Raw genomic sequence first — 25,715 nt, forward strand, 5'->3', positions numbered from 1 at the left:
TGGACGAGGACAGTTTTTCCCCCCAAAAAAAGGAATCTGAGGTTAAGTGGCTTTCGTCCACTGATGTCGCACCTTCGGATCGATTAGAAACGTGTGAATACTGACACTATGACTATACATTTCACTGCAACTGCCTACAACACAACATCTAAAAACTCTCTCTCAAAAAAAAGAAAATAGACAAAAAAAGAAAGAAAAAAACGCCGACTGAAAAATGTATATTGTTTAAAAGTATACTGAATGACCAGTGTTATTACAGCTCAGGGGTATGACTTCCTCTCACATTTTGGCATTTGGTGGCGCACTTTCGGCGAGAGTCGGAAATCCGGAAACAGTCGACCGTTTCAGGATAGGTGGACATGGCTACAACACGAGAAATATCCCAAATTTACTTGGATACGAGTAATCATTTTCAGCAAAAAAATCAATACCTGCCCATTTCAGTGGGACACAGATCTAAAATGGGAAACGTGAGGGTGGGCATTGCACAGGCACTTTAACTGAAATACTGACAGAAATTAGTGTTGGGAAAGTGTTAACAATAATGTGGCATATTCACTTAGGCAATGTTATAATAAAGTCATGGATATCACTTCTTCCATCTAAGAAGTGTTGAGCTATTTTTCTATATTTTTGTGCTTGTCTGTATATTGATATACAAATTACCTCCTGATTTCGATTTCCTGGTGTCTCACTGGTCATATACGCAGTACTTTGTATAATGTCAAGTATGTGTATATAAACCTCAACATCATTTTTCAGTGTTCAGAGAATAATTTAGTGTTCCTGATGCTGTGAGAAAGTATCACTGGCTGAGTTATTATTATCCCAGTGTTTCCTGTGTATGTGTTGTTTATACCTTGCTTGATAATAGGAGGTACATTGCAGTACAGAATACACTTATCATTCATGTTCCATTGGAAATGTATACTTGTTGTATGCTTGCTTAAAAGTAGTAGTATAAAATAGTATAGATAAAGTAATATGAACTGTGCAGCCAATTACCAGAAATGCCTACGCCGATTTCAATCAAACTTTGTGAAACTTTGTGTACTTGTGAAATAGTACACATTTTTTCTTATTTTTTTAAGCTCCTCATTCAAGAATGGTGTTCATATGTTTTTTTGACATAGTGAACCTAATTTTGTGATTTTATCAAATATGGCCGACTGGTGGCCATCTTTGGCATAAACACTGTTGTATTATCACATGACATAACATACTACCATAAATTGATGACATAACAAATTTCTTAATTTTGAGGCTTGATTCCAAAGAGACTAAAAAGAGAAATGTGACCCGCAGGGCCCCTTAATTGTATCTCCAAAACTTCTATTGGGCGTATGGATTATATATCATATTAGTATGTGGTACTATATCACTAATATATTGATGGGATATAAATGTATTTTTTACTTAAAATTCTTCCCAAGACCCACCTCAAACAGCGAAAGTGATGAAAGTACAACACATACATCATGTTAAATGTGAGTCCCACACAACATATTTATTGTTTGTTTGTTTGTTTACACAAAACATGCTCTGCATAAGGACAACTGCCCTATAAACCATGAGATGCTGCACATAAGACGACAAGTAACAATATCATGCCATTAGTTTCGTTGGTTGTGTTTTTTATATTGTGTGTTATTTATCCAATGTCTGCATATTGTCCATGTGTCTTTACACTTAGTGCATATCAATTGCAGTCATACTCTAAAGAAATTATATCAAGTTTAGTATTAAATATTTAAATAGATGTTTAAAATATTATATATTTATCAGAATTATTGATGTCCAAGTGTATAGTACTGTATGTTTGTATTTTCCTTCTTCCTGTAACTCAACAAGTGGATCAGCAGAGGTTAGATTTCACTGTCAGTGTAAATGTTTATGCATACCCTTCGATTAAATTGGCTAACATTTGTATCACCATGATGAATGCCGATACTTGATTGTTTTCCAATCAATGTGTATAGCATAACAGTCTCACAAAGCCGAGAATTCCACCATAATTTATGCATTTTGTCAAGTAGACTCGTAAGACTGACGTGTATATATTTTATTTTCCTTTTTGTATTACCTTCGCTCAGTACAACCATTTTATGTCATCAGTTGAACCACTTGTTGTCATCAGTAGAACCACTTGTTGTCATCAGTCACATATCCATGATGCTATTTTATAGGTCTAATTATTCAGTCTTTTAATTTTCTTATTTCACAGATTGCTAAATGCACTAAATTAAAACCAAGGAATATGCAAATTTTTTTTCGATAAACCATCAAATTAAAAATCTAGTGAATATCCCTGCAAGATCAGAAGTTAAAGCCAGTGAATATTTCTTCTTGTACAGTATGTTATCTTGACATATAATTAGCTGACAATAAATTATTATTTTTGTTGCTCAATCAGATGTGAAAATCACACACAGGAATTGCTCTAGGCAAGCTGAAGTAAATGTACAGTAGTTGTATTTTTTAGAAAGATTCTGGACACAACATTAGACAGCATAAGGTTCAATCAGCGAGATACATATTGAACTATGGACTTTACCTCCATGGTTCAATGCATCTCGCACATCCTAAGATTTAAAAAATGTCATTGTTTTATTTAAAAACAAAAAAGTGCCAAATTAATATTTCAAAATTGGTGCCTTCAATAGGCAAATAAATACACAGGTGTATGGATTATCCTGTCATAGTATACTACCGTACATATTGTAAACTGCTTTCATTCATCTGTCATATTTTGTTTGTGACTTTCTCAAAATTTTGTCTTTAATAATGCCATTAAATCCTGAAATTGCAAAAATTTCTAGCAGTGAAAACAGTTTATAGTATACATGTTTAACCAAGATAGCTTTGTTTTTTGTACGAGAAGTTCAACCCTTTTTTTGCCGATACACTTGACAAATATACATGGTATATTAATTGAACATATAGTATACACAGTCTTGATTGTGTCCCTCTACTTTTTATGTTCAGCAGTCTGTGTAAAATTCTTTTTTTAAATGTCTTGTGCCATAGTGCACATTCCTTCGACAATTCTAGTCTGCATAGTAGTAATATCGTAAATGATTTACCAATAAGATATGAGATTTTTCTGTTTTGTAGGAATCTGAATTTTGTGATGCTAGTATGCCTAATTGTAGAGATATCAAAGTGATTTGACCAGTTATATTTGTTTCCACTGCAAAAGCATTTATTTTAAGATATTATCAAATTAGATAATTTTTTAATGGAAATGAGAGTATTTTGTAATTATATTTATTTAAACTCCCATTCATCATTGAGTTTTTTTAATCAGTTACTAAGATAAGAAAGTTTTTTTTTTGTTATTTATTTACCAGAAATTGGGTGTTGCTATGGCAACCAGAGAACAAATCATTAATTATGTTAATTATACTTGTTTTTTTGTTCATGTATTCTTAACGAATCATTAACAATGTACTGCTTACAGTGATGTAACATTATGTGCAAACGAACAATTGTTTGGTACTTGAGACCAAATGTTACTAGGTTTCATTGTATAATGAGGTTTATATTTTGTCCATGTGTACAAAAAAGCACGTTTGCTCTATTAGAAACATATATGGCAGATGGCTTCTGATGTCACACATTCAATGTAGACTTATGATTGCTTTGACCAAACTTAATTTTTGCTTCTTCTAAGCATGTTACCATGCAAATGAAAATGCATTATAGGAAAACAGTTTGAAACTTGTTAAATGACATTTTTTTTAAAAATTCGTTATGATATTTAAATTTATTTTAAAAATTCCTGAACAATATATTTGACTGGCTTAGCCCTTGTCACCAGAAACATTTTTGGACATGTTGAAACCCTTGAAATTCAAAATGTTAGATACCAATGGAAGGCTTTAGTTTGTAATTGTTGTGTGACAGAGCACTACTGGACTGCATAAATATTGCAACGACTCAGAAAGTAGTTCTACCTACAAAGGATTTTTACAAAAACTGTAATACTATTATTTGTTACGGCCAACTCAACATTCTTTTTTTATTTGTCATTTAATTTTACAGACAGAAAAATATTTTGATTACATGCAAGGGGGGGGGGGTGCAAACTGGGTGCTCTTAAAATTTTTATTTTTACTCAATTTTGAAAGCAGTATTTATCTTGGTGGTTATTTGGTAATAAAATGTTGACTTAACCAATCAAATGCAGGTTCTTTTCTGTATTCTTATTATGGTGAGTTTTTAACCCTGAGAGCGTGTACTGTGAATAAGACAGATACAAAAGGCTATAGTGCAGTGCATCATACAGGAGTCAATGAATTGTATTGTTAGTAGGACAGTACTCATTCTATATACGCTGACACCATTAGTAGTTCTACGTTCTCGAACTCTGTAACAGCTGCAATCTGTGAGCATGTATATTCCCAGTCTTTCTGTTTAACATTATTTTGAGAGTGATTGTGTACACTGTGGTGGTCATGATGTCCATGCTGGATATGCCAAGGCCAGACACTGAGTGAGTGAGCTGCACTGAATTGTTCAAGGTATTTGGAACTAAAATTGTGTTACTTGTCACACTTGCATTTGATCAATAATCTTGTTTATTCTGATGCCGCTTTCCTTTCAAGTTAATGTTATGACAATGAATTTTAGGAGTTGTAGATGGTTCCATTGACACTGACGTGGCATATTCAGTAGTTTATGACTGACCTTCGAGAACCAATATGTTGGACAGGTAATTGTATCTGACATAATGACCAGTCTCTGTCACAATAGACATATCCCAATAAACATAGTGACCTGTTATTTCCAAAACATGTCTGACAAACTACAGTAAATAAACCGGCTATTGGTCATCAACTGTTATGGTTCATTGACTGTAGTCAACCAAATCCTGTTAAATAGCCCAATACCATTACGATTCATATGACCTTGGTTTATGATTATTCCAGTTAATTTATGTTGATAATATCTGAGAATCTTTACAACACTCTGCTTCAACAATCACTAGTATACATCTCAATTACACATTTTAAATGCTAACCTATATTGAGCACAATTATGGTCTGAAAATAGTACAAACTGAATTGTATATAAAGTTGTACATAAGATATTACATTTATCATATAATTGAAAAAGTAAATATATGAAATATTAATTGTTTGTGATTCATTTTGAACAAAAACTATTTTGTTACCAAATATGCAAATTAGTCTTGCCAGTAGTCAGCAACTATGGCAGTCAATGGAATCAAAGGAACCCTCATTGTCAATCCAATGTCAGATGAAAGGCAACAAGGTCAAAGAACACTGAATGTCAATTCAATGTCAGATGAAAGGCAACAAGGTCAAAGAACACTGAATGTCAATCCAATGTGAAATGAAAGGCAACAAGGTCAAAGAACACTGAATGTCAATCCAATGTGAAATGAAAGGCAACAAGGTCAAAGAACACTGAATGTCAATCCAATGTGAAATGAAAGGCAACAAGGTCAAATAACACTGAATGTCAATCCAATGTCAGATGAAAGGCAACAAGGTCAAAGAACACTGAATGTCAATTCAATGTCAGATGAAAGGCAACTAGGCCAAAGAACACTGAATGTCAATCCAATGTTACATGAAAGGCAACAAGGTCAAATAACACTGAATGTCAATCCAATGTCAGATGAAAGGCAACAAGGTCAAAACACTGAATGTCAATCCAATGTGAAATGAAAGGCAACAAGGTCAAAGAACACTGAATGTCAATCCAATGTGAAATGAAAGGCAACAAGGTCAAATAACACTGAATGTCAATCCAATGTCAGATGAAAGGCAACAAGGTCAAAGAACACTGAATGTCAATCCAATGTGAAATGAAAGGCAACAAGGTCAAAGAACACTGAATGTCAATTGAAAGGCAACTAGGTCAAAGAACACTGAATGTCAAACTAATGTTACATGAAAGGCAACTAGGTCAAAGAACACTGAATGTCAATCCAATGTTACATGAAAGGCAACAAGGTCAAAGAACACTGAATGCCAATCCAATGTCAGATGAAAGGCAACAAGGTCAAAGAACACTGAATGTCAATCCAATGTCACATGAAAGGCAACAAGGTCAAAGAACACTGAATGTCAATCCAATGTTACATGAAAGGCAACAAGGTCAAAGAACACTGAATGTCAATCCAATGTTACATAAAAAGCAAGAAGGTCAAAGAATACTGAATGTCAATCCAATATTACATGAAAAGCAACTAGGTCAAAGAACACTGAATGTCAATCCAATGTTACATGAAAGGCAACTAGGTCAAAGAACACTGAATGTCAATCCAATGTCACATGAAAGGCAACAAGGTCAAAGAACACTGAATGTCAATCCAATGTTACATGAAAGGCAAAAAGGTCAAAGAACACTGAATGTCAATCCAATGTCAGATGAAAGGCAACAAGGTCAAAGAACACTGAATGTCAATCCAATGTCAGATGAAAGGCAACAAGGTCAAAGAACACTGAATGTCAATCCAATGTTATATGAAAGGCAAAAAGGTCAAAGAACACTGAATGTCAATCCAATGTTACATAAAAGGCAACTAAGTCAAAGAACACTGAATGTCAATCCAATGTCAGATGAAAGGCAACAAGGTCAAAGAACACCGAATGTCAATCCAATATTACATAAAAATCAAATGCCCAAAACCCATATAGTCTGTTTATTAATGCTTGTAGTAACGAAAAATAACGAACTCAAAGCACCGTTGTTAGTTTAGTTTTCCTGGCCTATTTAAATGAAAGCCATGTCCATTGGCATCGACGTCTAAAAGAATGACAATTCGGCTTGTGTTGCATGGAAACGTTTTCCGATTTTCGTGCACTTTTTTATCTTTATTAACGGTAAATATACCGACACACCGAAATAAAATGGTTGAATACATGTACCTGAAAAAAAACGATATATGATTTATATTATCAGTTTTGTTCGATTTCATTTGTCTATTTAAAAAATAAATTTGCACTTAGACTTTTAGTTACATCAGCTGTGACAAGCGTCCACGAATTCCAATATTTAGAGCATTGATTTGTATTATTTAGATCAGACATCAAGAACTTAAAATAGGTTCTTAACTTAAATGCCGGCAAGAAATCGATTAGTAATACTTCCTTTCGAGCAGACTGGTAATTTGATCGTAATTGGGAATGGACAGGTGTAACGGATTTGTTTCTATTGTCCCTGTAGCCACTTGAAACTGTGAAATCGATCGTGATTTTTTAAGAAGGTAATAACACGAAATATAGACAATAAAATAACGCACTATAATGCAAAGTTATTAGTAATAATAGTATGGTATTTTCTGTTTTAGAAACCAGATGCTCCAGTTAGAAGTGGAACGTCGTTCATGTCATGGTTGTTTTTGTAACATGCAAAACTAACAATTAGGAAGATTTAGCAAACTACAAAAAAAAATTGTAATAATCTTCAGCTTATACAAATGCTTCACTATTGTTACGACTGCTCAAGGGTTAGAAAATTATTAATGCGCCCTCTAGTGGCACAGTCACTGGAAGGCGCAGAGTGAGTGAATATCAACAAATAATGAAACTGCATTTGTCTTCAAAGGACAGCGTACTTTTTGCACATCTCTTACAATTACTTGAGAAAATAAAATCGATCTGTGGCTGTTGTCAAATACTTGATAAATTCATTCGATTCGATAACAAAAATAAAAGCAGCACCGAGAGCGGGATTAATGTACCTGGGATCAGCGAATTACGCGAATATGCAAATCAGATTCAACCAATTATCTCCGAAAAAGATCGAGCAATTTTTTCCCGTTGTGTCGTCACAGGAAGCGCTGTCCCAGCACTATCGGTGTAGAAGACGCCGACCTGCAGCGTCAATGAATTTTTCCAACAAAATGTGTTTAGCGCCACTTGCGACAAATCGAGTAGATTTGATTATATGTTGTGCAATGATTTCAAATGTAGAGACTGCGTGCGATACGCGAGTATCAACACCGCAGATATCGCCTTAGAATGCAGGTCTACGTTTTACAGAGCAAGTAACTGGTTCGGCCATCTCATCTACACTACTAATGTTTCTCACATTCGATCATGTATATGTCAATTAACTCGGCTTTGATCTGCTGTTGATGGACTCACGGTATAATTCACTTCTACAGCTACTCGTCAAGGAGGTTGCTACATCTAGTACCCAGTTGTGACGACAGAAGGCGTATTCTATGAGGAAACAAGTATACTATTGAAGACAGCCGTCGGCAAGATGATACGGTAAGGAGTAAGCATATATAATATATATCTTATTTAATGTATTTAAAACATCTATCACAGGCAGACAAATTATTGAATGTACATGATCATGTATAAATATGTAAAATAATCCAACATTAACAGAATATGAATTAGTAAAAATGAATTAATGATGACGAGGGATAAAGTGAGTCCTGACCTACCATCTTGACTTCATGACAATAACGACTTTTCGAAAACCACACATTGTAATCTGAAAATCGCAATATTATTGATATTCACTCGATCAGATTATGTGGATATAAAACAAGTGACATGATTTTATTTTCACTGACTTCACCTGCCAAATCGTAAGTTAAAATTTCGACTACATTTACACAGCCATGTTCTGATTTATCGTGAATGACCTGCCGGCTATCGATGACTGTTACGACCATCGATACATTTTTCGCTGGCAGTTAATAGTTAATAATTACAGCGCAGAGTAGCCGTGTAGCTTACAAGCACTTTGTCGGCAATGTACAGTGCCTATGACGTACTGTTTCCGGTGAGGTGTATATGTCTTAAATCGCAGTTCGCTAAATTCACGTCAAGGTGGACTGCTGCCTCGACGATCAATGCACATACTGCGCAGATGGCAGGCGCTAACGATGTATTTTAACAATCACATCTGAATGTATGCAATTTATTCATTAACAGGTGGTTCTGTTGCTTTAATCACATGTTTCCGTGAGCACTATCAATAGATGTGTCACATTCGTTGTGTGTTCGACGTCGTGTTTTGTGTGAGTAGTATTCAGGCAGCAAGTGTACATTGTTGATGCGTTCGCGTACTGCGTTCAGAAAATGGAAGACTCGTCAACAGCACCATCGGTAGCGGCGTGTGCGTCTGTGCCTTCGTTTCTCGTCGTCAACAACGATACGTGCTATCAGCTGACGTTCTCCACTGTGTTCGTGGTAGCGGTGTTCGTCATATGCAAATCCTCGTACGACAAACTGCGGCAATGGCGAACCAAAGTCACAGTGGTGGTACTGGGATGCGACCCCATAGGCCTCACTACCGTTCTCCTAAGTGCACATTCAAAGAAAACGTCTAAGATAATTCTTCTAGAGGAGAAAAGTAGAAAATATTTAATTGGACGTCCGCAGCAATTGGCACTAGACGGACACTCAGTCCGGCTCCTCAGAAGACTACAAGTGGATTTCGATAACATTGAAGGATGCTGGCAGGAGGAACGATTCTGTACGCCGATGGGTGTGTTGCAGGAATATTTACTGAGTCTTATTCAACGTTTAGATGCCGATATCGAAGTCAAGCTAAATACAAAGGTAAATTAGTATATATATATCAAATGTCTGACTGTTTTTGTACACATGGAGTAAGCCGCCTGATGTGTAAGGGATCGACCATTGAAACTCATGGGGGTGGCTGGAAGAGTGTGGGTGTGATTGTGCATTTTTTCACGGTGTCTTATCTGTGTATTTTTATTTTCTTGAATGTACCAACATTTGTTCCCTATAGTTTTTTCTCTCAAATCGCCTAGCCATCCTCCCTGATTTCAAATGGCCAAACCCTTATACTTTGATGTTGCATCATAAGCGCTTGTCAACTTTGTAATCCACCCACTCGAAACGACCACGATCGCGTGAATTTCAAAAGCCTCCTAATTGCAGCGTATTAAATCCGTGGTGCAATTTAAATGCAAATTCGCCAATCGTATGCTTGTACAGGTTGCGTAAAGTGGAGTAGTCAAGTCTGGATGGACATACCCTCCCCACGGTAAAACAAAACACAACATACATACTTTTTAAAAAATAATCAGAAATTTAGTGCTCTTGTTAAAATGTTATCTACATTTTTGACGGGGTTGTGGGTTTAGCTTCAGAAATATAGTACAGTGCCCTAGATTTAGAGACAGAAAAATATCGTAACTCGTTTGACTCGTATTGGAATGTCGTTCGGGGTTTAGACATGTGTAATGGTAGGTATAGCACTGTGATAGAACTATATTCTGTTGTAACTGATATATAATGATAATAAATTGTAATTACAGTTGTTTCAATACCTATATTTGGCTGTGATATGAAACAGGATGTGTAGAGCTGTTAACCACGTGGTAAGGAGCTGTGTTGGTACCCGCGATAATAACGTGTCCGTCGGTACCACGTCTGTGATCTGCCACTCTAACACTATTAATCCACCAATCCCGGGATCAATCCAAGTCAAAGTATAATTCTGCCTTCCAAGCCAGAGTGATACATATCATAGTATGTACAATCCACTATTTGTAATGCGGACACGTGATTTGTGTTAGCTACTCTTATTTAACGTTTGTTAGTAATTACAATGTTTAACGAATACGAATTAAAGAAAACTGACACAATGATGTAGAATTAATTTGACGATATCATTATATCAATTAGTACACGTATAATGTAGCTGACCCTGTAATATGTTTGAATTAATACGCAATTGTTTCGGAGATCTCGCATCTTCACGATATTTTGAAGAATCGCTTTACTATCCAAAAAAAAAAAGAAAATAAAGAAAGCTGACACAATGATGTAGAATTAATTTGACGATATCATTATTTCAATTACACGTATAATGTAGCTGACTCTGTAATATGTTTGAATTAATACGCAATTGTTTCGGAGATCTCACGTCTTCACGGTATTTTGAACAATCGCTTTACTATCCACGTAAGCGTTTCTTGACAAAGGCAACACACATACGGTTGATGGTTTGTCATGATGACACCGGTGGGATCTATCCCGACATCGCAAAACTGACTAAACGATTCCATTCCAAATATGATATATATGACACAGTGCGAATGGAAAGTTTTCATGAAAACTGAGTATTTTTGAGCAATGGAAATTGTTAATAACAGTGTTATTACTACATCGAACGTATACCCACATCTTGGTTACCATGGTTACAACAACCGATTGTGTGAAGCAAAAGTTCAGAAAATTTTTCATAAGTTTGTTCCTTACTTAATAAAAAAATAATTTGACTACCCAGTCACTGGTATTTGCTGCTGGCACTAACCATTGGGTGTTCGTTCATATTAATATTTGCAATATATATATGCAGTTGTCATGGATATTTCACCATAATAATAGCCATGACGCATGTTCCGTCAAAACAGGAATTTGTCACTCAGCAATCTAATAGAGCGTACAGTCTGGATGGGAAAAGTTTTCCTAATGCAACATTATGCAACATGTATCATTTGGAGGATATTTTTCAGGAAGTGATTTTGTGGAAATGTTCCATTTTTTACACTGCGCAAACTACATATTACCATGGTAACATTAGTGTTTTTATGCGATAATTCGTATTATTTAATATTTAGCCACCCCACCGTGTATGGTCTCAAATGTATAGCTATCAAAATTATGCGTGTATCACAATTACCATGGTTACGCATAACGACTCATTTATAATAGTATGAAATTTAAATTGTCACATACCAGCATAACATTGTATAAATACTATTAAGGTTGTTGTGATAATTATTTTGTGTGAAAAACAGTGTTTGGTGAATACTGGCCAATTCAAACATTAATAGTTCGTAATGAAAAGAATGATTGATGCTAAGTATAGCTATCTTTAACAGTAATTTATTTCAAGTTTCAGTTGATTGCCCCCAATAAAAATGAATTATCAAATTAATATAAATATTTGCCCAATATTAGGCCTAGAAATGCACTAATGGAAATGAAATTCAAGATTGTAATGAGAAGTGTCTATTACTAAAGCTAATATCTAAATAGCTGTATTCGATAACATGTTAGAGTTATGTACATTCTTAACAAACATGTATTGTTTTTTTTAAATACTCCTACTTTGCCATTTTCATGTGACGAATTCGATGAACGCAGGAAGGAATATATTTATCATTACGGCGAATATCCCAATATATTTATCATTACGGCGAATATCCCAATATATTTATCATTACGGCGAATATCCCAATATATTTATCATTACGGCGAATATCCCAATATATTTATCATTACGGCGAATATCCCAATATATTTATCATTACGGCGAATATCCCAATATATTTATCATTACGGCGAATATCCCAATAACCAATTATCCGAAATTGTTTTGTATTATTAGCTGAGATTTATCATTATTATTACACTTCATTTCAGACCATGTGGTGTATACATGAAAAAGGAAGAATAAAATTGCATTACGTGTACAGAAGACACCTCCAATTACTCCAGAAACTTGACATAAAACATTATTTATACACTGATTAATTAATTAACAATTATCCCAATTAAACAGCCAATGTTTAAAATTGTACAATGATTTTTTACTGACACAATTACCACTCACACGGCTCGACGACTAACATTTTAAAATCAACCGAAGAGCAATTATACCCATGCAATGCACGTACTCGCTTAACAGTATGATTGCACCAAATATTTAAACAGTAATTATTAAAACGAACGGAAGAGACTGCATTTAACATTTTCTAGACACTTCCAAAAACTTCTTAATTTGCGCGTGCAAATTCGTCATCTGTAACCATGGTGACCAATTATGAATACATAATTTACTTTTTACATGTAATAAGCAACTCCACACTAGTTTGATAATCTCAATAACATACATGTAATGAACATTTCTAAAGATTCTTTGATAAGACTCATTCAGATGTAGAAGATTGTAATTAGGGATGAAGGAATATGACAAGTTACCATGGTGAATTACACTATGAAAACTAATGTAACTCTTCCACAACAATAGTTTTTGAATTGACTGAACATTTATCTTCAAAATGGTATATAATGTATAATGTTGTATTGTGAACAAAATATTACATACGCTCCATCCAATGATAAAGTGACCGAATATCCATTTTGCAGAAATTATGGTGTCACACGCAACGTAATATTACCGTAATTGGTATAGTACAGGTGTGATAGTTCAAATACCAAAATGGCAACAGTAACAGAAAGACTTCCCTGGCGGCGATGATAAAATACGAATACGGAGCCAACAGATGAGGTTTCAACTGGTACTGGTATTATTAAACTCTGCAAACATCAAGTACAATGACGCGGTAAAACTCCACTACTCCAATAACTAGATACTTAAACTCCAACTCCAACACAATTCAACGAGATCTCCGATCTGAACTCGGTGCTGAACAACTCCCCTATATATACCCACACTGTCTATAAATAGACCATTACATCAGCATACATAATGAGTCTGGAATTTACTATAAATTTCTAGAATGTTCCATTACCTTCTATTGCCTCCTACAGTGTTCTATTACCTATTCAACCAGTTTCTAAAAAAAATCTAGAATATTCCACCCAGACACGGTACGGTTCTAGAACATTCTCAGTGACACGGAAGTGGTAAATAAGTCGTATGCGACATATGGGCATGGTTATCAGTACGACAGACATCTCATATGTATGGCAAACACTACATGAACCCACAATTGTTCATTGTCTACTCCTTCTTAGGGAAAAACTATAACCATGGTAACCTCGATGCACGTACAATTACGATGTGTTCGTGTGCGTCAGCTTAGTTCAGACCAGACACGGAAAGGTAGCTACAAGTAAAATGACAACAACAATTACTTAAGTTTCATGATTCAGACTGTGTAAATCATGGATTAAATTCCCACAACATCACTTTTTTAGCTCCCGAACAAAGAAATGATATATGTGTTGTGTAATGTTGTGCCGTGGGAGATGTAACTCCTTTAATAAGGGCTTTTTCGCACTTTGCCGCTTCACTCTCAGGACAAAAGGCGACATAGCTCGATGCAAATAGAGTAGGACGCGCGGCATCGCATTAAACCAGAGACACCGGGATGAGTATCAACTGTGTTGACTGTATTGGATGGAAGTTATACATAATTTAGTTGTCGCTATAGTGTAAGCCACCCTTTCATGGCTTCACACGTCTTCCTGTCCAATTATAATTACCCGCTCAATACTAGTACTAGTTATTAATACCAAGGAAATAATTTCACAACCCAAATTGCAATTTATTCGTTGAATACGTATTGAAATAAGTCCCAGTCTTTTCTGATTTGAATATAGTTTATTGAAATAAGATTGTGGTTGCATGGCAGTCACCTTAACAACGAAACACAATTTGTTGTGCAATTTGTATGCGTGAAGATTCAAACGATGACGGTTTCGCACAACGAGTAATTGGATAAATGTGTTTGCAATTTAAATGGCTGCCATGTATTCAGTGAACCATTCATAATTGGAAATGTATTCCCTTATACTTTCAAAAACTCTTTAGTCTGAGTCTTGCTTACTCCATTATGTCATGGGCTTGCAAATGGTGTGTCGGTTCATGGTAATGTACAACCAAAGTCACGAATATTCCTTCTATCACAGCTTCGTGCAAACTGTTACTGGTTTGCATCGTGCACACAGTTATTGGCACACTTCGGAAATCATAACGGCATCCCACCACGAACAGTTGTCTAATTTAACAATGATGATATTAAATAATAACTTTCGTTTCAAATGTTTGGAGGTTATACTCGTCTGATAAATATATTACATTCACTTTCTTTGCATGTGTACTAGTCTAGTCATACAATAGATGGACTGTGAGTCTTGTGGGAGGTAATTTCTTTAATCCGACAATCCTGGGTATGAAAGTCGCTTATATTCATTTTAGTGGTTATTTGACCGTGTACTACATGTTGACAGCCCTGGGTCACCTAGCCGTTTGACATTTCTGTCGTGAGTGGTACACATATTTTGAGCGATATGTTTCTATGGTGACGAAGCTTTAATAATAGCCTGACTTGATATGTGTTAATATATGGGCTCTTTGTGATTTGCTACATGTGACAAAAACAAAATTGAAAAATAAAAACATTGTGACGATTGACCAGGGGCGGGATGGTGAAAATGTAACTTTATAACTAATCGAGGCGATCTCACATTTCGCATATTGGCTAACCAATATCAGAGTGACATTAATCCCACAATTTAGGGGATATACTTTCAGGAAATGCAGATGATAATAAATCGCTTTCTATCCAGAGACCATATCTCCAATGTATAAATAAATGGATTTTTACTTGGCAGAGATTCTAAATAGACGGAGAATATTAATGATGCCAATGCGTCGCATGACAAATCATTAGCCTCATTATTTCAGTCGTAAACTCATTATTCTGTGTAGTGAGATACATCAATCTCGGAGGAATCTGTCTTAACGAGATTCGAGCCAAATTAATGTCATGTTCATCATATTTTTTCATTTGTATGAGCTCATGCAGTCAGGTACCGGAAATAAAACAAAAAAAAACCTACAGTTGATATCACCGGATTATCACACAGTCCAAACATCATCAATATGGTGCATTCTTACACCGGTTTCTATGGTAATTCTTCGTATCCAAAAATCTTGCTCGGTGACATGGTATAAACAGTCCTATATCATTATTGATTTTTAAGGTTGATAATATTTTACAAATGGGAGGCTATCTCACATGATTTGCATATACCTTAAATTTAAATTGTCTTAAACTACATACTGCGTTTAAAACTGCGATTACAAAATGATGATACTTCTCACATAAATCAACGTTATACATTCAGATCATACTGCGCATGTGAACAAAAAAAAACGTTCAACGTTCAACATTCTGGGTTTATCTGTTTTGACTTCCGTAAAGCATTCAATATGATCGAACAAAAGCGCTCCAGTAAGTTCAAGTTTGACACAATTTAATCCGGTATATCGAGGCCATTTATAACGGAAGCCGGAGCAACGTTCTTTATAATTAGCGCATACTCCGCCACATCAATTTCCCTTGCGTGTACAATTCATCAGGAATGTCCACTCTCAACAATGTTTCTATTTGTGGCGGAGACTTAAGATATCAAGGTGATGCAGGTAGCGGATGATTAACACCATTTTTGTTTCTATCGAGCACGAACCTCATAAACCTATTAATCTACTCAATAAATTCAGTTAACATACTTGACTAAAACTTAACCTGACAAACTGTATTTTATTTCTTTTCCTTTACTTAATTTTGAGCTACATTTTTTCAGGATAATGCTGCTTTAACTTGATTTTGTTGCGCGTGTGTATAGTGTGTGTTGGTTTTGCTGCCTTCCCATCTCCACATTCTGCCATTTCTAATGGTGAACCCCTAAAATAAAGGATTAGGAGAAATTACGTGCATGAACTACCGTAGAATGCGGCGTTTCTATCCACATGGGAGCTTGGGGAATAAAAACAAACCTGAGTGAAACTCGTAAAGAGCTTTGGAATGTACTGACATTAAACGTGCGGCGCTGCGCGGGTCGCGACCTTACCTTGTCGTGATATGGCCGTGAATGAAAACCCCTTTGCGGTACTGCCGTAAACATGAATACTTTTATGACACGTGTAAATCAAAATCGCTTCATAGTATCAAAAATATGCCCTGGTAATTTGCATAGCATAAAAATAGTCGTTATTTCAGCACTGTGTCGTCACAGACATAGGTAATATAAACGAGATTACTGTAAAATATTGTGATCGTCAATGAACAATTGAGGGCAATACATCTTTCCAGCGGCGCAGCAGTAACGAGTCGCATTCTTGGAATAATTCGATTACAGCTCACATGGTACTCGCAAACACACTAGCATGAATGGATAAATGCGTTTATTCTGTGACGTCGCACGCGATTTATGTATCATCAATGAACGGTTACCAAGGAAACAATCGCCAGTCATCTACGACCTCGTCTGCGTTGCCAAGGAACTCTGGAATAGCAATTTATTTTCGTATTTAGACTATATGTCAGGAATTCCGGATAAAAAGGAACCGACAAGACTTAGTGTTATTCATTCATTCATTCATTCATTCACATTTCATGCACAGCTAAGAAGGGTTAATGATTATTTCCAGCTCAACTACAAATTGCCAGAAAAAAAACAAATTAACGTAATTATTCGTAAATTGTTTACGGGTGGGCTGTCATTGACAACTCCGAGCTGTAATATTTCTTCTCGGACTCGATAACAGAGGTGTCATTTTTAAAACAGTATTTCTCAAAACATTTCAATATCGTATATGTAAGCGCTTTTGTATAATTCAAATATGTAATCAAAACGATCAAAACGTATTTATTTTTATTTGATACTGTATGTTGAAAACCAAATTGGATTATGGTTTAACGTAAATTAAAAACGTTATTTTTGCATCACACACAAGAGGAATATAAGTTTATTCGGTAAAAAAAAACGAACCAAGACAATCAGTGCACATTTGTTTTAGAAAATTACATAGTTTTTCATTCTACTTCAAATTGACGCAACTCAGACAACAATTTATTTGTAAAACTAGATAAGGTTTGTTCTAATTGATACATGAAACACAATCGACTATTAAAATACGCGTACATATCAATGAGTTGCCAGTAGGTATGTACTTAGAAGAAACAGTGACCGAATTTTCCATGGCTCATTTGAGTTTGAGCGCTAGTATTGTCAGAGGATAGAGTAAACACGAACATTTGCAAGATATCGACTACTAAAGATACTAGGATTATCGTCAGTCACCAATCGATCGATCGATCGCCAGTATAAACAATAATACTTTGTCAATTCTCTAACTACTTCATATACGTTGTGCATATATACACCAGTCACAGCAAACATCCACCCAATCTGTGTTATCACTGTCATCGTAAATAGAATCGTTGTTATCGTGTTGGATGAGAACAGAATAACGTCCACCCAATCTGTGTTATCACTGTCATCGTAAATAGAATCGTTGCTATCGTGTTGGATGAGAACAGAATAACGTCCACCCAATCTGTGTTATCACTGTCATCGTAAATAGAATCGTTGCTATCGTGTTGGATGAGAACAGAATAACGTCCACCCAATCTGTGTTATCACTGTCATCGTAAATAGAATTGTTGCTATCGTGTTGGATGAGAACAGAATAACGTCCACCCAATCTGTGTTATCACTGTCATCGTAAATAGAATCGTTGCTATCGTGTTGGATGAGAACAGAATAACGTCCACCCAATCTGTGTTATCACTGTCATCGTAAATAGAATCGTTGCTATCGTGTTGGATGAGAACAGAATAACGTCCACCCAATCTGTGTTATCACTGTCATCGTAAATAGAATCGTTGCTATCGTGTTGGATGAGAACAGAATAACGTCCACCCAATCTGTGTTATCACTGTCATCGTAAATAGAATCGTTGCTATCGTGTTGGATGAGAACAGAATAACATCCACCCAATCTGTGTTATCACTGTCATCGTAAATAGAATCGTTGCTATCGTGTTGGATGAGAACAGAATAACGTCCACCCAATCTGTGTTATCACTGTCATCGTAAATAGAATCGTTGCTATCGTGTTGGATGAGAACAGAATAACGGTTTTTATAACATCTAACTCATAACAGTGTATCCATTCTAATACACTCACAGTTTATCACGTGACTGTATTGAATATTATGATTTAATTGGATTCACACGATGAATGCTTAACTTGTTGGAGCAAGCATACATCCTCGAACCATTCAATCAATATGCCGAACTGTATTGCATTTAATGGTCTCGTCTACGCACATCAACATGAGAAATATACTGTTTGTAGCAGGTAGTTGTGATGAGTATTTTCACATAAAACTTATTTACTTCCCTTTGACGACAACTCTCTGCATTGGATTGCGATATTTGCTTATATTGCCTGAACTAACCAACTTTTTAGAAATTCATGAATAATTGACCATTTTCCGTTCACTGCTGTAGTGGAGACAAACATCGCGTGGGATTCGACAAACGCGGAAGTATTTTCGGGAATATTTCTATGCTTAAAGGGCGGCAGTCGTGACGACGCGTCCTGTTCGATATGGGACTCATAGCGATGTATACAACGCTTTAAAGCGCGGTGGTCGTCGCGCAGCGCGTGTTTGAATTTCATGTGAATGTATTTTACACGCGTTGTATACGTCGCTATGAGTCCCATGTAGAACGGACGCGACACGGCGACTGCCGCCCTTTAATAATGTGCTGTACACATTTGAAACGCAATATTCACCTGTCAAAGATCGGCCTTTCGATGTGAGCTACAAAATAAAGAAATTAGAGTTCCATATCAAACCGTTCGATTTTTGCTGCAGGCGTTCGACGCGCGTCTTTCACGCAACTCGCGAGATCTCACAGTTGAACGAAAAATCTATTATTAGGTACTAGTACTGGCTTAGATTAGTCCTTCACTAGATCAGTGTCTGGATTTGGATGTGCAGCGTGAATAAAAAAAACTGGTTAGAACAGGCACAAGGCAAATAGTTGTATGATAGGAATGCATTGTAAGACAAATCAGTCACGTGTCTGATTAGTGGTATAAAATGTGAACAGGTGAACTTTCTAAGCAAATTGTCTTTCAGACTATTATTTGACTTTTGACACGTAAATTCACTCAAACCATAGATTCTAGATAAGATAGAGTTCATGATCTAACTCACTGGTTTATTCACTTCTCAGCTCACCAAATCTATTCTGGATAGTTTATGTAAACATAAACAAAGAACATTGATTGTGATATGCGACAGCAGTAATCCGTCCTGGGCGACTTCTCTGTCCATAAACGACGAATATCTACAGGAATCGTGTAAAGTTTACGGAGCTGTAGCATCCCTGGATCGCGTAGAACAGCAGCAAATTCCGACCCCAGAAATCCGGGTGAATCGACTGAATGTTGATATGTCGGCATATGGCGGCGAGTTTGACAGACTGCAAGGATGCACAATCATAACCTTTTTTCTTAAAATATTTGGTACATTACGTCATCGTTATATTGCGTTGGCCTGTCCGAAGTCTGACTCACAGTTGCTACGACAACTGAGGATGACCTCTGACTCGTGGGTGAGTATGACTGTTTTTATACTTTAATTCTTTGTTTTCTATATTTAAAAATAGAGCTATCGACACAACAAACCCATGCCCTTTATTTTTATGAATATTTATTAATTTCTGTGGCAGTTGCACCCAAGCCAGTTTAGATGACGTCATCTGAAAATGTTTCTAACAGCCAATATAAACCTCTCGTTTCAGTTTGAATCGTGAAGTTTGGAAATATTTATAGAGGTGATGGGTGTGTTGTTTCGACAACACTGTCGTAAATGTCTGCAAATAACAACATATCCCCTCACTATGTTTTCTGCAATGAATTGAATTGTTGTCGAGACTGAATCGGTTCAATTCATCACCGTACCATCAACTCCTAAAATACCGTGTAATGCACACTATAAATGCAAATTTTGTAGATTGTCATAGAATTACACTGCTACCTGACTACTATTCGTGTAATATTCACATCCAAATTACACACACTATATATTTTCGCCAATGTCTTGTTCATGCATGTCCACGTGTTCCACGTATAATTAATATAGGTTAGGACAAAAGGTCAGTCTTTTCAAATCACCATATACACTCGTAACATTGCTGAATAAACCTGGATGCACACCACCACAATCTCATCATCAACGAAAGTATATGCTTGTACCTTGGATGCTAATGGTTACCGATATATCGTGAGAGAGCCACAATATCCAAGCGGAGAATCTATACGTATCTAATATTTTTTTTTATTGAAGATAACAATCAATGATTACTATTACTAGGTTTGTTTATAACTGCAGTGTCTACTTACTCGTTACTAATGAATGGTGTGGGTATTCACGTATGACAGCAACGAACCTGTAACAATCGTTCGATATATTTATATTCATATAACGATTGGTCTTAAACTTAAATTGATATATTTTTATTTTTACCACGTCAGCCACCCACCCCACATCACTCCTCCTATAATCAACTATTGAAGCACGTGATTGTCGTCTTGGTTCCAAATACTGCAACTCTTTGGCAATCCCTGCCTCACATTGCCAGTGCTAGCGTTTAGATTAGATAGATTAGATAGATTAGATAGATTAGATAGATAGAGAAGAATTTATCAGACGTGCATTCTGGATCTCACCACGTGAAACCGCGTCGTTGTTTCCCCGTAACGCCACATGTGATAATGACCAACACTGAAATAAAGGTCGTTGAACATTAGCACAACACTACATAACATTTCTTGAACACCATGACTGGAATAATGAACATTGGCACACTTGTAACATTACATGATGACCATGGCATTTCCAGAACACAACGACTGAAATAATGAACATTAACACACTTGTAACATTGCGTGACATTTCTAGAACACAGTGACTGAAATAATGAACATTAGTACACTTATGACATTTCTAGAACACAGCGACTGAAATAATGAACATTGGTACACTTGTAACATTGCATGACATTTCTAGAACACTGCGACTGAAATAATGAACACTGGGACACTTGTAACATTGCTTGACATTTCTAGAACACTGCGACTGAAATAATGAACATTAGGACACTTGTAACATTACATGACATTTCTAGAACACTGCGACTGAAATAATGAACATTAGCACACTTGTAACATTACATGACATTTCTAGAACACTGCGACTGAAATAATGAACATTAGGACACTTGTAACATTACATGACATTTCTAGAACACTGCGACTGAAATAATAAACATCAGCACACTTGTAACATTATATAACTTTAACAAATAACACTGTGACTGAAATAATGAACATTGGTACACTTGTAACATTGCATGGCATTTCTAGAACACAGCGACTGAAATAATGAACATTAGCATACTTGTACCATTACATGACATTTCTAGAACACTGCGACTGAAATAATGAACATTGGCACACCTGTAACATTACATGACATTTCTAGAACACAGTGACTGAAATAATGAACATTAGCACACTTATAACATTGCATGACATTTCTAGAACACTGCGACTGAAATAATGAACATTAGCACACTTTTAACACTGTATGATATTTCTTGAAAACTAACACCTGAACACACTTATCACCGGTAACGTATCTTGACTTCGCAGATCATGAGAAATATTTTCCAGGAATCCTTTAATGCGTACAAGTTAAAAAGTGAACATCGAATGACCGACAACGCTGCTCGTAGTCTCAAATGCAGTTATCGCTTATTTGACGTGAAGCTCTCCTATCGGCGCCAAAATGTAATGTATATAGAAGAAGACAACCTGGTTGTCACAATGGAGGGAGACGCTGCACGCTGTCTTAATTTAAATTCAGGTACATTTCATGCAACTGATTTATCTTTGCGTATTTGTGATTCATGATTTAATATACCTAATTAGAATCATATTTCACTTCAATATAAAATGTCTGGTATTTAACTAGAGGGGCGTTCTACTAAGACGTGTACCGATCATGTTACAGTACTTATACGGTGCACGGCAATGGGGCCATAATATGGGGTAGCTGAGCTTTACATAAGGATTGACGTCATATCGAAACGATTCTCACTTCACCCATAGTCTAAAGTAATATGACTGGATACAACGGGGACTTTTAATTCATTTCAAGTCGTGTCAATTCGAGCATGTATTTAACTGTCATAGGTTGGTAGACATCGCTTCGTTTTGGTTTGTGTTTAAACAGAAGTTGATCAAATTGTGCAATCTGTGGTTGTACGCACACAAGGAGAATTTGAAGTAGAATTTATTTTGAACGTCGAAGGGACCAGCTGAACACGTGTATTAAGTTGATCTTTGCGTATGTGTACAGGTACTCGTAATGAATACAAAACCAATCTTGGTGATATGAATCATTCAATCCAAAGAAATTCCATCATTTTTATTAATTACAAATTTATTATATTATATTTGTATTTTTTGAGATCGCTTGCGTAAGCGTTTGTTAATTTCGTTAAAATCACACTAAGACATGTGACATGTTGCCACGGCAATAAATCCTACCACTGTGAAAGTCAACAATATTTTGCCCAGTTGTGAAGATAGGAGTATACACGACAGCTTATAGCAGTGTATTTGAAAGACTATAGTCAGTTTTATTGAGTGCCTTACTTATCATTGCCTAAATCCCACCGTTTACATTGAGCACACTCTTATACGGATCTTAATTGCTTTAGCTTAAATTACGCGTCGTTTGGCTTATGGCGCAGTGATATTTATGTATAATTGTCATTTCAGGGCTTGGCACAAACTTGGGTCTCCGTGGAATAGAATTTCTTCCGCGATTCATCGTCGATATTGCCAATAGCGACCATCCGTTGAGTATGATGGACACCCTGATGAACAGGAATAAGCAGGCCATCAAATTATCAGAAGATTTTATCAAAAGCGGTATTCCTAATATCATGTACAGTTGAGTGCCGAGGTCGTCGAACCATTTCAACTTCACAGCGATGCTGGAAGTGTCTTCGTCGCCATGGCAACGTAAATTAGAAGATTAGGAAACGCAATCTGATCTGAACTTTGAACTCCTTGCGTTTAACTGAAGGATGTCGTTTACGTGGTATTTTCATTTCCATTTCCTAATATTGTACAGTACTAGTATTTCGTTATTGTCGCCAGTACTAAATGGAGGTATATTTTTTATCAAATACTTTCTATACACATGAAGATATATTATTGCACCTTTCACTGTGATTAAAATAAATTTCACCGATAATTTTATCACCCAGAAACGTACATGTTATAAACACTGAGAGTTGGAGCTGGCTGAACACTTAACAAAAAATGAACAGCGGCTCTCATTGCATTTATATGCGAGGTAGGTTAGTCGAGGACACGCACTTATAAGTGGAGTCATTTGTGCAGGTCAGTGCGGAGATGCATTTCTGTTAAATGTATTAGTTTTGGGCTTGGATTCTCGTTTCGAGTATATTACTTCGTATGGATTCATTATTTTGGTCGCGCATGGAAATGCATGCCTTTCATAAAAGTAAAATGATGCCAAAGGTGAATGCACTTTAAAGTTGCATTATCCACTAAATTATTCAAAAGTATTTAGCATATGCAGTAAAATGAACTATGAATTGGAAATAACAGTTAAGGCTGCCGCCAGTTATACGTGGCAGAAAATGTATCTCGTAACGCAACGCGTTTCAAATCCTGCGTCGGGACATGCTCTGACAACCCAGTACAGGGACACGTAGGAAATCTGTGTCCGTCACAATCAATTCTACGGGAAATGCTTTACAACGCGTTTTGATTTGAATTTGATTTGATCCCAATCGAATCGCTAGCCGACGGTTACTAAAACTATGGTTAGTCGGAAAATTCCAAGGGTGATTCATTATGCTAAATACTAAAATTAAGCGAATCTACGGAAATGCTCGGCAATGTTCGGCTGTTTGCAAACAATTTTTGACTCTGAAATCCTACGAATGCCGTGGTTGTTGTATTCGGTACATTGTATACGGTACATACTATCCTATAAATGAAAAGTTGGCACTTGCGCAGCTCGATCGAATTTCACTTAAAAAATAAATTTTACACGCACTGCAACACGTCGCGTGGGACCCCTTTGAACGTGGCGCAATAACAACTGCGTATCTCTAATTTACCCCCACGTGGTCATTTGCATTGATCGAATTTCACTTAAAAAATTAATTTTACACGCACTGCAACACGTCGCATGGGACCCCTTTGAACGTGGCGCAATAACAACTGCGTATCTCTAATTTACCCCACGTAGTCATTTGCATTGTCTTAATTAAACTGCTATGTTTAGAGGTTTGCCGAGATCCCTTGCGCAACATCGACTGCACCACACCACACTACACTGTCACGTGTATAACACATAGGTTATAAACGTTATTATCGTAACCATGGCGATTGGCTACTACGTACTATACTTGTTAACTCTATCTATTCATTTGACCATTGTGATAAAATCCAAGATATGATTGGCGCAACTGAGCTGTTGGTGTTGCCAGAAAGGTACACGGCAATACACGTAGCATTATAACACTAAACTAAACATTAATTGAATAACTGAGTAACTGAATATCATATCATCTGGTAAAATTATGCCCATTCGTAGGTGATTTGATTTTCATAGTCTCCCCGGATCAAAAGACACGTGTATCAACTTGTTCTGCTAGTGTAATTGTATTTACAATTGAATATGGAAACACAGTTGTGAGATCTTGCTAAAACTGGTTATTTTTAAATTCCCCGATAACATACAGGCTGAGTGAAACTTGTTTTCCTTGGAGTCTTCTTGGCTGCAACAATATATACCCAATACGCGTTTACGCTAACCGGCATAGGTGTCCAATATAATATTCATTTGATCAAAGAACATATTTTAATGTTTTAAAGTTGTTTTTTTATAGATATTTCTAAATTAGCTTCATTCAAATCAAAACTCTGATCTGTAATTTGCTATAACTCAAAATGGCGAACACAGTTTGTGAGTAGAATAGTCTAGTTAAATCATGATACCAACATACAATTAACGTGCTTATTTTTTGATATTACATTTATTTTTCTTGCGATTTACTCATCGCGGTACCA

At 36.1% G+C, this 25,715-nt stretch overlaps 1 protein-coding gene across 1 annotated transcript; it reads left to right on the forward strand.

Annotated features, from left to right (window-relative positions):
* Positions 1 to 4,313: 4,313 nt before the first annotated feature.
* On the forward strand, positions 4,314 to 23,878 carry LOC100367641 (uncharacterized). Its single transcript, XM_006824569.3, has 6 exons — positions 4,314 to 4,523; positions 8,144 to 8,252; positions 8,931 to 9,560; positions 19,766 to 20,146; positions 22,248 to 22,461; positions 23,382 to 23,878. Exons 3-6 carry the CDS (start codon positions 9,078 to 9,080, stop codon positions 23,558 to 23,560), a joined length of 1,257 nt encoding a protein of 418 aa, XP_006824632.3. The 5' UTR covers positions 4,314 to 4,523; positions 8,144 to 8,252; positions 8,931 to 9,077; the 3' UTR covers positions 23,561 to 23,878.
* Positions 23,879 to 25,715: the final 1,837 nt, after the last annotated feature.

The sequence above is a fragment of the Saccoglossus kowalevskii genome, chromosome 6 (genome assembly GCF_978046115.1).
Source record: "Saccoglossus kowalevskii chromosome 6, keSacKowa6.1, whole genome shotgun sequence".
NCBI classification, from domain to species: Eukaryota; Metazoa; Hemichordata; class Enteropneusta; family Harrimaniidae; genus Saccoglossus; species Saccoglossus kowalevskii.

Excerpts from the sequence above, each read along its gene's own strand:
- LOC100367641 (XM_006824569.3), top strand. The coding sequence starts at position 9,078 with ATGGAAGACTCGTCAACAGCACCATCGGTAGCGGCGTGTGCGTCTGTG. Across the intron at positions 20,147-22,247 it reads GGATGACCTCTGACTCGTGG|ATCATGAGAAATATTTTCCA; the intron begins GTGAGTATGACT and ends TTGACTTCGCAG. Across the intron at positions 22,462-23,381 it reads CTGTCTTAATTTAAATTCAG|GGCTTGGCACAAACTTGGGT; the intron begins GTACATTTCATG and ends TTGTCATTTCAG.